The following is a 12633-nucleotide window of genomic DNA, read 5'->3' as shown; positions in this document are numbered from 1 at the left end:
ATTATTACATTTATTTTACTTTGAAATATGACACTAAATATACTTAAATACATCTCTATTTGTAAACAGAGAAATAGACAAGAAGATAGATGACAATGGATAAATGTGTGCTTATATTAAACCAGACTATAGCTGGGCTTGGTGTCACATGCCTTAAATTCCAGCACTTTAGAAGCAGAGGCAAATGGATCTCTGCAAGTTGAAGGCCAGTCCTGTCTACATAGCAAATCTCTGTCTCAAAAAGAAAAAAGAAAAGAAGAAACCAGAACTGTGAAATTTGAAGATTCTCAATAAAATGTTAAATAATTTTATCAGCAGTTTTATGAAATTAAATATTGAAGATAATACAGAAATATGATATCATATATGTAATATAATATCTTCTATTAAATAGTATTTTGAGGACAGAGTGGCAACTAAGGCTAATGCACTATTACTGTGAAAAACACATTCTTCCAACAAAAGTTGTATCAATATGGTTTAGTATTCAGAAATTTTCTTCTTAAGAAAGAAAAGGCCCATCACTCGATCACGAATCTGTTTGGTCTTAACACCATACACCAAGGGATTGACTGTAGGGGACACCAGCAGGTACAGGACTGCAAAGATTATATGGACACTTGGGGCACATTCTTGCCAAAACGATGAGTTAGGAAGCTGAACAATGCAGGTGTATAGAAGGCAAGAATGGTGCAGACATGGGCAGCACAGGTGCCCAGGGCTTTAGAGCGGGCATTCTGGGAAGAGAGCCTGAACACTGCCTGGAGAATTTTTATATAAGATGTGGCTATGAGCCCAAGGTCAAATACTGCCACTGAAAAGGCCACTAAGATTCCATATATTCTGTTCACATAGGTGTTAGCACTAGCCACCTTCACCACAGCCATGTGCTCACAATAAGCATGATGGATGACATATTTGGTATAGTACAGCAGCTTTTTAATGAGAAGGGGACATGGCATAATCATAAGCATAGCTCGGCTTAGGCCAACTAGACCTATCTTAATCACCATGGGTGTTGTCAGGATCGATGCATAATGCAGTGGGATGCAAATGGCCACAAAGCGATCAAAAGCCATGGCCACTAGGATGGCTGACTCCATGATGCAAAGTGTATGGATAAAAAACATTTGTGTTAGACAGACATCAAAATCAATCCAATGGGCATCAAACCAGAAGATGCCAAGCATCTTCAGAGCTGCAGAGCAGGTCAGACACATGTCATTCATTGCCAGCATGCAAAGGAAGAAATACATAGGCTGGTGGAGACTTGGCTCTAACTTGACTGTAGTAATGATTATGCTGTTCCCCAGCAAGGTCAGGACAAAGAGGAGACAGACAGGGATGCCAATCCAGCAGTGAAAGTTTTCCAACCCAGGAATACCAACCAGGAAGAAAGATGAAATGTGATGTGTAGCATTGCCTTCCATGGTTAACCTAGGGATGCTGCACATTTAATAATACAGTAATGCCCAAAAAATGCCCAGCAGGAAGAAAATAGGATTGTTAGGTGAATTTTAAATGTCTTCATTGGATAATCTAGAGTCACTGTATAAAACCCACCTTGAAGATATGACTGTTTTCCACACCTTTGTTAATTCTCAGAAAAAAAAAAAATCTACCTTTAGTGGCACTGGATCTGCATTTAGAGGCACAGGATCTGCATTTGCAAAGGAAAATATCACATTTACTTAGGAATTTTTTTTTCCGATTTTTAACATGTAATTAAATCCTATTACAGATATTTCATCTGCTGTTACATGGGCAGTTAATAGAATAACCACAAGCATAAACATGAATATATACAAACACCATCTGCAGACATTTCAAGAAATCACTTATCATAGAATACTGTTACCCTTAGAAAGCCTAGCTGCATTGCTGAAATTCAAAAAAAGAATCTAATAAGAATAAAGCAAATCCAATCATAGAAACTAAGTGCTTCACAATGCATCAAAGGTGAATTTATATATCTTTTGGGTTGTCAAAAGTGAACACTATACAGATTTAAACATCTTTTACTTCATTCTCCACCTCAGAGCTGGTCGATGCTTCATCGTATAAATAGAAAGAACATTCCACGAGCAGAGGAGGCTGGTTTGGGGTGAGAAAATGAAGAAAGAGAAGAATAAAAATTATATTGGTTATTTCAAAGTTGTTTTCCTTTTAAGGTGGAGACAGGAAGACAAATCAGTAAAGAAATTAGACACAAGTTGGCATTAGGTCATCACATGCTGCTTTTTTATAATGACTAACGCCAATTGCAAGAGTCTTATTTGGAAATTGTGACTGTTATTTTGTTAATTAGTTCTTTTAAAAAAGCATTTAGTAAATTTATTGTATTCTCTGTAGTGTACACACATGTGCCACAACACACATGTGGAGATCAGAAGACAACTTTTAGCAGTCTTTTCTCTAGTGCATGCCCCGGATATTGAACACAGGTCACCTGGTTTAATGATTAGGCACCTTTCCCCACTGAGCCATCTAAGCGGCACTAATTTATTGAAGGTCTCTTATCCACCTAGTTTTGCATTCATTTTGGTGACTTGGGAGTTTATCATAAGCAATACCATGGTGATTTTCAGTCATGGCTTAGAGCATAGGAAGATCAAAATTTCTGATAATGAGCTACAAACATTTTTACTTAACAATATTAACTCCATATGATGATCTCCTGATGGACAAGTTACCATAAAAATATAACATGAAGAAGCAATCATTTTGTGCAGTAAGATGTTCTTGAATTATAGACAACTTTAGTTGTTGATGATGATGATGATGATGATGATGATGATGATAATAATAATAATCCAGTTTCCTTGCTGAGCTACAGCCTTCCTCCAGCTCTGGCATTCCTCTTTTCTAGTGACACTGGGAATCAAAGACTCAGCATTTTAGAGTGTTGCTTTCAGCAACAAGACTACCTGTTTAGGACTCTTCTCCTGACTGTATTCTGAAGTTTTTAACATAGCCGTCTGTGATTCTCAGAGTCTAGTTCCCACCTACCACTCAAATGATGGAATATGAACTAAAAGTCTCCATACCACATCTTTTCAAAAATTCCCAATGGGAATTATTCATGCCTGAATGTCCAAATAATAGCTTCATGAGGAAAAAATGGCATGGTCTCTGCATTCTGTGCTTAATCATCTACTGCTCAGAACCAATGTAAATTATTTCCTGAGGTATTTTTTATGAGGAATTAAAATTTTTTTCGGGGACTTATCAAAAACATCAAAAAAAAACTTAGAAAATACTTTTTCATCATAATAGGGAAAACTTTTAGTTTTTAGAATTACCACACAGCTGATGAAGCTTGGAGCAATACATAAAGATAAGAAATTAAAGCAAGATACAAATCTTGAGTTCCCAAGTTACAATATGTTACACTGTTTTTACTAAACCATTTCTATGTGTCAGCCCTCATATGACAGTCCTCTGGGAGAGCTGTTAAGCCGTAGTCAACTCTCCTCCTTGCCTCTGGGAGAATCAAACATGCATGGGGCTAATGGAAGCTGGCAGAACATGATAAGCAGAATCACAGTGCTTTGTGATGTAAGAAGGAAATGAGCTCACCTAGAAATATAGCCATAAAACGTAGCAAGTAAACTTTGCCAAAGTATAAATAAGCAAACATATCCTCGGCAAATCCATCGTTACAATAAGGAAAATGTTCTTTCTGATAATGTTACCTACAAGACACAATGCTTGCAATCTATTTTTTAAGTGATTTCCTAAGTTTCTTTACAGACTGCGGATATGATCTGCTTGTACCATCCCTTCTCCTCCTAGGATAGTCACCTAGAGTTACTTGCAATGGAATCTGGAGATGTCATTTACTATGGAGGGTCATTCTTAGCATCGGCACCAGGAGTTGCACAGACTGCCCTCACCTCTAGATCTCTGTTCACACAGTTATTCAACTAGTTCCTTTTTTCTGTAATCTTTGTTTATTGAAAATGGATTTTTTTCATAAAATATATTCTGATTACAGTTTCCCCCTCCTCCCACCAACTCCTCCCAGATCCTTCCCACTTATTCACCCACCCAAATCTACACCCTTTCTTTCTCTTTTTCATTAGAATACAAACACAAGAACTACTTTCAAGCCAAGTTCCCAGTTCCCAGATTTATTTGTTTCTCAATCATTGAATCAAATTCCTTACCTGTAACTCTTTCTTTAAGAGAAGACTCAATTAAAAGATAAAAGCATGTTTGTTAGTATAATATGCAAATATAAAATTATATATAATAATATGCATAATATAAAAATATAAAAGACAATACAGCTTTTGAGTCTAACACATGTTTTATCTTAATGTATTATAACAACACATATAAGGATAACCCTAACTGAATTCAGTAAATGTCACATCTGTGCCATCACAGTACATTTTCTTCAGTGGCAGCACCATCTACTAAGAACGATACTTCTCCCTGGGTTTACTTGATGCCAGTATTCCCTCAGCTGCTGCTAACTATTTTTGCTGGAGTTCTTACCTTTTGATTTCTGTCTGTTGTCAGTCTCATTTCTGAGATTTGCACACTAAAAGAATTTACAGAAATCTAACACAGTCACAATAAATTTTCAGGGAAAATCTCTGCACCCAGTCCAATAATAATTCATGGATATTTTATCTTGTATCTAAAGGTTCTTCTTCTCTATAAGTGGCCCATTCATTCACAGTTATTGTCCAAGTACCATTTACTCCAACTGTCTTCTTGGAATATGTTCTTTCTGAATCATTTCTATCCTAAGTTACTTAGCTGAAATAGTCTTGTAGCAAACTAACAAGGCCCTTCTATGAACAATATAATATTAAATATACTCCACTTCCCTAATAAATCAAATTATTAAACTATGTACTGCCATTTATGTGTGTACAGTTCTTCCTTTCCTATCTTGCTTTTTCTTCACCTTGAATACTGCTTCAATGTCTATGATGCAGATGATATGAAAAAATAACTGTTTTATCATTCAGTGCGGACTTTGAGTCAGCTTGGTGGCCATGGTTGCTTTGTAATACAGTAGTCCACTTCCCAGGAGGCCCCTCAGATTTGGAGATCTGATGGTCCCTTAGAGACAGAAGATCAAAAGAAACCAGAAATGGAACAGAGGAAAACACATAATAGCACAATGTCCCTCTGCACTGCCATGATAACTCTGTGAATTCCACAAAGCTAATAGGTTATTAGTGAACATCATTCCCCAAGACTGGATTTACACTTTTGTGTCACTTCTCCCAGGAAGAGGACTGAGTGTCCTCTTTGGCTTTGGCTGCTTCTTTTAAGGTCTAGAGAGATGGCTCAGTTAACTAAAAACACTTGCTGCTCTTGCAATGGACCTGGGTTCAGTTAATAGCACCCACACGGAGGCTCACAACCACCTGTGACTCCAGTTACAGAGATACAACATCCTTTTCAGGCTTCTTTGGGCCCCGGGCATGAATGCAGTATGTTGACATACATGCAGGCAGAACCTTCATACACATAATAAAGAAAAATAAGTTTTACTAAAAGATGGATACACTTAAAACTATGCTATATGAAGATACAAATGTCATTTTTAAATTAAACCGAATGTTTAGTGACTTAGTAAACTATCATGGTATTACAGACTTTTTTCACATAAGTCTTTTGTATCTCTTTCACTTGTTTTGGTGTCCCATGTGATATTATTGAGATATGAATTTTTAAGGAGAACTTGGGTAGGGAAATACATAAATAAAATCCACTCATTTTAATTCCTATACAATTACACTTTGGCAGTTGCAAATTGGGAATGAACATTGACCTAATCAACTTCATATCTCTAATGTTGGTACAGAAAGAATATTTTTTGGAAACATTAAACAATAAAATTCTATTTACAGTTTATTTTCATTCTTATGTTACCTAAGTAACTAATGAAGGACAGAAATGATGAGCTGAGTTAAGTGAAATAGAAAGCTATTGCAAGTGGAAGATATGAATATCAATAGAAAAATAAAACCTGCAGTTTGGGCTTAGAATGAAGATGTTGACGACTACTCAAGGTTTTCAAATGATCTCAGAAATATTATGTATGTATTGTGTGTGGCTGAGTGTGTCGGCTTCTCTGTGGTTGTCTTTCTGAGCTGCTCATTCTCTGACATGGACTATGAGCAAAGAAAGGGAGGCCTGGGACAGAGTCAAACACAGGCAGTGTTTGCTGTTATTGTAAGTAGCATTTTTCAAACACCAGCTCTTAGTTGGTCTTAAAAATCTCCTTATTTTTAATGAATCTAATAATGCTAACTATAGATATGGGCGCTTTACCACACAGAATTATTTAACAACTTGATTAAATTAGTTTCTTAAGTATGATGAAGATAATAATAATACCTACTCTTAAAGCACATAATTGTGATTTTTATATCTACAAATATTTCTCTCACACATATCTTTCAACTTGCTTATCATACACATTGCTGCACATAGCAACTAAAATAAGCTCTACTTCATGAAAGTTTTCAGAGGATTGTTTCACACTACAGTGTCAACACAAAACCATTTACATAGAAATGGTTGGAATATACAAAAGCTAAGGCTTTGGGGGATGAAGTCCTCAGTGGAAAAGCTGGTAGTTATGTTAGCTCTTGCAATTAGTTATATTGATGGTTAGTTAGTTATGTTACTGGGCTTTGGAAAACACAGAGATTTCATGTCTATACATATGTAAAGAAAACAGTGCAGTTATGTGCAAACATTTGGACATGAAAGCAAACAATTAGCCTTGTACATTTCCCAACACTGATATGGAAATTGAGTTCATCTGCTTTCATTTCACAATGCATACTCTTTAGAAACAGTTCCATGTTGCTCAGTTAAAGTGCGATATGATTTAAAGATTTAACATACAGAATGTTATATAAATGTTAATAGATAAGCTTAGAAGAGACATATATCCTAAAATTAACAGGGTATTCCAGACCTATACAGGATCAGAAACATGCAGTTCTAATGTAGAACAAAGGAAATAATAATTCCACCAAGATCATGAAACTCTGAGTATTTTAAGATTTCCATTTGTCATTATTGATGATGTTGTACCATCCTATGGTGAAGTAATTTCCATATGCACAGTTTCTCTGTATTCAGTGTGCTCAATATACATATTTTTAAAATAAATTTGCCTTTGATGTTATCACTTGTATGGTGACAATAAAATATTATTGATGAATGTATGATGCTCATATTCTTTGTAAATGTGATTCTTAAAGGAGCTGGAGAGATGGCTAGGCGTTAAGAGTACTTACTGTTCTTACAGAGGACCCAGGTTTGATTTCCAGAACACTGATGGTGGCTAAAACTATCTATCTGTAAATCCAGTTCCAGGGAATCCTATACCATCTTTCGGCCTTGGTAGGCACAAGTCACTCATGTTGTGTATATGCATGCATGCAGGTAAACACTCATACACATCAAATAAAAATAAATCTTTAAAAATATCTTAATGAAGTCAATTTGACTTTAAACATGTATCATATTACAAAATGAATCATTACATTTTATAATTGTATCTCTTGCTTTATTTCATATTCCTTTTGTCAAGATGATTGTATTGTAAGATGGAGTAATAAACAGGCAAAAGATAAGAATAAATAAATTGAACAAATGAGGGGGAAAAAGAAGAAATAGGATAAACAGATACAATCAAACCAAAATTAAAGTACAAACAATAGTTTATGGCTTTTTCAGGATGACATCAGATGCTTACAATTTGAAGATTTTAATTTTAAATTATTAAAATGGATTTTATTTTTTAATATAATCTCCTGACAACCATATATATTAAAATGAAAATACAAATGAGTTATTCTTTTTTCAATGTCTAATTTTTTTCTTTTTCATTTTACATACAGCAACTTTAAGTCCTCATAACAAGCATAGTTCAACTGCCACAATTCCTATTTAACAGTTAGGAAAATGTATGTGAAAACACATCATCTATTTTTGAGACCTATCAGTATAGGGGACACAGACACTCTGAAGTCTTAACTTATCTTTCCATCTGATGTTTGCTTGATTGCATTCATGTTGTTGCTAGTGCAGCACATGATCTAAGAAAGCCCAATTAATCTTAAAAGTATTATTATCCCATTCTATGCATGACCACAGACTAACTTCAAAACTATAATGAATAATGGCTTTCTACATTGAAAAGAGGTCTAGATGAATATCAGAAAACCTAGGTTATCTGCTTCCTGCTAACACAACTTCTAAGGTCTTACACTTCAGTTACCACCATTTTTTAAAATATTTTCATTAGTAGTTATTATTTTAATATTAATTAAACTAATATTATTATATAAATTATTATTATGACATTTAATTCAATGGAATATAACATTAGTTTCACATGATCACATAACAATCAGAAAATTGTCAAGAAATTACTCTTTGCTTTCTTTAACATTGAAATTATTAGGCTGGGGGATAGCTCGCTGGTAGAAGAGTTTGTATGCATGCAACAGGGCCCTGACTTGGTCTCAGGCATGACAAAAAAAAAACCCACAAAGATTAAGTTACAAAAATTTGAGGCTGTCCCTTTATAGTCCCTCCTCGGATAGCATCAATTTGAAATTGATGCTAAAGAACATTAGTATTGGTCTACTCTAAGCTATGGTATATTCTCATTTCTAAATAACAATTCACCAACTTTAAACACATTTACACAGATAATAATTATCTTTATAGAAGATTAAGATATCTTAAAACTTCATGATACATGTTATATAATACCAAAAGTAATATGAAGTCATTATATTCATGGATAAATCATCCTGAACAAAGTTTGTGATGGAGGTGGCAGAGAATAAATGGGAATGATTACCAATACACTACTCTGCAACATATCCATAACTGAAGATTTATGAAACAAATATGAAGACAGGCTTTCTAGACACAGTGGACATCAGCATGCTATGTCACAGCCTCTTTGTGGTGTTTTGTTGACTTGTTTCTGCTTTTTATCTAGTCTTTTGTTGACTACTCAGAAGCAGACAGTTTACCAGGATTCACATCGCAAGTACTGATGCCTTTCTTACCTTGATGACATGCCTACATTGTGATAGAACTGATTTTGGGAGAACAAATCAGATGGAGGATTCCTTGGCGGATCTGCTTGGTCTTCACACTGTATATGATGGGGTTAAGCACTGGTGGAACCAATAAGTAAATATGAGCCATGAAGATGTGAATGAGGGGAGAGGAATGCTTGGCAAAACGATGGACAATAGATAATCCTATCATGGGCACATATAGAATGAGCACAGCACAGATGTGAGATGCACATGTGTTGAGTGCCTTAAGCCTACCCTCACGGGATGCAATTTTTAACACTGAGTGAAGGATAAAAACATAAGATACAAAAATGCCCAGGGAGTCCATGCCCCACAGCAAAGTAATGAGGACTAGCCCATATATGACATTGAATTTGATGTCAGCACAGGCAAGGCGGATCATGTCTTGGTGCAGACAATAGGAATGAGAAAGAACATGGGAGCGGCAGAAGGGAAAGAATGCTAGACGGGCCATAAGTGGAATTATCAAAATAGAACTCCTGAGCAGAGCTGCAGTTCCAATCTTGGCAATAAGTTTTGGGGTGAGAATGGTAGCATATCTCAGGGGGTGGCAGATGGCCACATACCGGTCAAGGGCCATGGCCAGGAGTACAGATGATTCAGTGAAGGAAAAGGTATGAATCAGAAACATTTGGACCACACAGATATTGAACTGGATCTCTCTTGAAATGGACCACAACACTCTAAAAAGTGAAATCATTGTGGGCAGGGACATGGCCATGTCAGTGAGTGAAAGCATAGCCAGGAAGTAATACATGGGCTCATGGAGTCTGGGGTCTGTCCGTACAATGTGCAGGATCATGCAGTTGCCTGTTATTCCAACAAGGTAAAGGAAGCAGAATGGGATGGAAATCCAGTGGTGAAATTCTTCATAGCCAGGGATGCCTGTGAGGTAGAATGTGGAGGACACGATGCTGCTGGAGTTTGAGGTTGCCATTGGGCTGACTGTTAGAGCACAATCCAATTTCACAGTTATTCTTTAATGAGTGAGGCATTGACAAGACCAAGATCTGTGTCGGGGAAGAACAATGAATAAGAGCAACAACAACAACAACAAAAACTTTCAGTGCTTATGTACACTCACTCTTCAATCCATTCTATATTCTACTTCATCATCTCCATTTCATTGTTAGTTAATATTAAAGTAAGATATCTCCTTACTGCCCTCAAGACCTTCCCTTCAGCTTCACAAAGGCAAGCCCATTAAAGGTCCCACTTATCTTGAGAAGGAAAAAAGAGATCTTAAGAAAAGTGGGAAACCAAGAGGGTAGTAGAATACAATAATATGACAACAGATTTAACTAGGAATTAACTGGGGAAAGAATGTGAATCACCTTGGAGATAAGAAACTCATCACCTTGCAAAGTAATCTAAAATGAACAATTAAAAAATGTGATTGGTATGTAAAGTGAATAAAAAAATTCCTTAATAAAAAATTAATTTATTTTTAAAAAAATCACCACACATAAGAAAAAATAGGATATATCAATTTCATATCTTTGTCACACAGTGACGACCCAACCATATCAAGATAGGAATCACCTTTTAATATTTTTCTGTAAGGTGAAGCTCCTCTGATACTGTGGGCTATGTGATGTGCTTTATATTCAATCCAGTGTCAGTTCTGAAAGGAAAAGCTTCCCCATGTAGGGTGCAAATAAAATTATAGGAAATTAATCAAGCTATGAGTATATGCTTCCACAAGAGCATTCTGAAGTTCCCACCTTTATACAACATTTAATAGTGATGGTTACTGATGCTATCTTACAACCCTTCATACGATAGCTCTGCTTTATTTTGACTGTCTAACTTCTAGTGCTTCTGATCATACAATTTCAAACTCATCCACATAGGCATAGCATGGTTTCCAGCATTTTCCTAAAAAATGGAGGTTGGAGTTTTTAGGGTTACCTTATAAATTTGAAAGTCTAGGAAACTTGAAAAGTGGGTTTAAGACTCTGAGATGTAAAAACACATTGAAAAGTGGGTTGGAGTAGGAGTTTTAAGGTTGTCTGCTGGAATTTTAACCTCATTCTGAAATTCCTCCTCTGTTATATCTTCAACAACCATTTGCTTCATGTAGACAAGTGCGTGGACAGATGCCACCTGAAGTGGAAGTCTGGCCTGTTTGTGAAATTTTTCTAGTTTAAGTTGGATGATACAAGAATACAGGAGAGAGAGAGAGAGAGAGAGAGAGAGAGAGAGAGAGAGAGAGAGAGAGAGAGAGAGAGAGAGAGAGAGAGAGAGAGAACTTTTTACTTGCTGAGCTCTCTTGGTCCTTCTCTTCTCTTCAGTCTTCTGATGTCTGTTCTTCTCTCTTTTGCCTCTCAACAGCCCTTCTGTGTTTTTTTTTATCCTCCCTTTTATATTTCCCCTGATCTCACGCACTTTGTAGAAGAGTTATTCTCACCATGAGTGAACGATCTGACTCTGAAAGCAAGCAGAATGAATTTAAGGTTTCCTGTAGTCCTTAGAGAGGAATCAGGATACATTAAGGAAAGAGGTTGTAGCCCTGTCAGTGCCAACATTTCAATTTGTGGTGTGTTCCAATTCCTTTCTGCACTCCTATCAACAAGATCACAGCAGGATGTCACAATTTGAGCATAATGGATAATGAACTCTCTAGAGATTTTTAAATATTTGTTATCTCTGTGTCTGGAAAAAAACTGATGTAATACAGCATGTAATGAGATATGGGTTTGCATTTAGAATATGAGACAACAAATAAAAGCTTCAAGTGTGGTCTAGGCTATGGAAGAGTACAGAGTCTATAGCTAAGAACTATAGGCACCTAAATTTCAGTTTTATGTAGTAACAGGTCTAAAATGACTCATTCTTTGGGATGTCTTCTTGAAAATCATTTAGTAGGCAATACATCCAATTTCATACCTGAAATCTGATTCTCCAAAATGGTACTTTTCTTAATATTTCATTGATTTCTACCAAGGAAAATAGATTAAGTATTTTTAGTCTAGCACTATATAACAACATTTGTTGAATTAATAACTCATTCATGAATATACTACAATGAAAGAAATAATAATTATTTATCCTACCTCTGCCAAATTGTCTGGTAATTTTGGCCCATAAGTTCAATCTTGAATGTCTTACCAGGTTGGAGAATACAGTGGTGTTTACTTACAGAGGTACAATAGGACACTAACTAGACCACACTGAATAACAGTGGACACAAATGGAAACAGCATGATTGATTTAGTTCCAACATCCATCACTGTATGTCTGACTATAATGGAATATGTTGATCTCTAGAGTTTGACTTGAGAAACTCAATGATTGAAAACAAAGAGAACAAAGGAGAATATATTGTTGGGGCACTTACTGTCCTGAGATCCCATCCATCCCACACTGGCTCATAGTGTCTTCATTTCCCTACAAAAAAAGAAAAAGAATGTTTATGTTAGGTCACCTTCTCCACATGGACCCTGACCTCTGATGTAGTCTTTCTGTTGCCACTTCAAGACAAGCATTGGCAAGCAAGCTCCCATTTAGTAATATAATACTCCTA

General features: G+C 35.9%; 2 protein-coding genes across 2 annotated transcripts; both read right to left on the bottom strand.

Moving 5' to 3' along the window:
- Positions 1-480: 480 nt before the first annotated feature.
- LOC114706579 (olfactory receptor 52A1-like) lies at positions 481-1430 on the bottom strand. Its single transcript, XM_028889032.1, is given in 2 exon segments — positions 481-626; positions 629-1430. Coding segments are annotated over 2 exon segments (948 nt in total).
- A 7338-nt stretch (positions 1431-8768) lies between these two features.
- LOC114706698 (olfactory receptor 51G2-like) lies at positions 8769-11509 on the bottom strand. Its single transcript, XM_028889188.1, has 2 exons — positions 11496-11509; positions 8769-10117 (listed from the first exon to the last, which is right to left on the bottom strand). Exon 2 carries the CDS (start codon positions 10042-10044, stop codon positions 9085-9087), a length of 960 nt encoding a protein of 319 aa, XP_028745021.1. The 5' UTR covers positions 10045-10117; positions 11496-11509; the 3' UTR covers positions 8769-9084.
- Positions 11510-12633: the final 1124 nt, after the last annotated feature.

The sequence above is a fragment of the Peromyscus leucopus genome, chromosome 1, assembly GCF_004664715.2.
Source record: "Peromyscus leucopus breed LL Stock chromosome 1, UCI_PerLeu_2.1, whole genome shotgun sequence".
NCBI lineage: Eukaryota > Metazoa > Chordata > Mammalia > Rodentia > Cricetidae > Peromyscus > Peromyscus leucopus.
The sequence above is the reverse complement of the archived record's forward strand: the minus strand, read 5'-3'. Positions and strand labels throughout refer to the sequence as shown.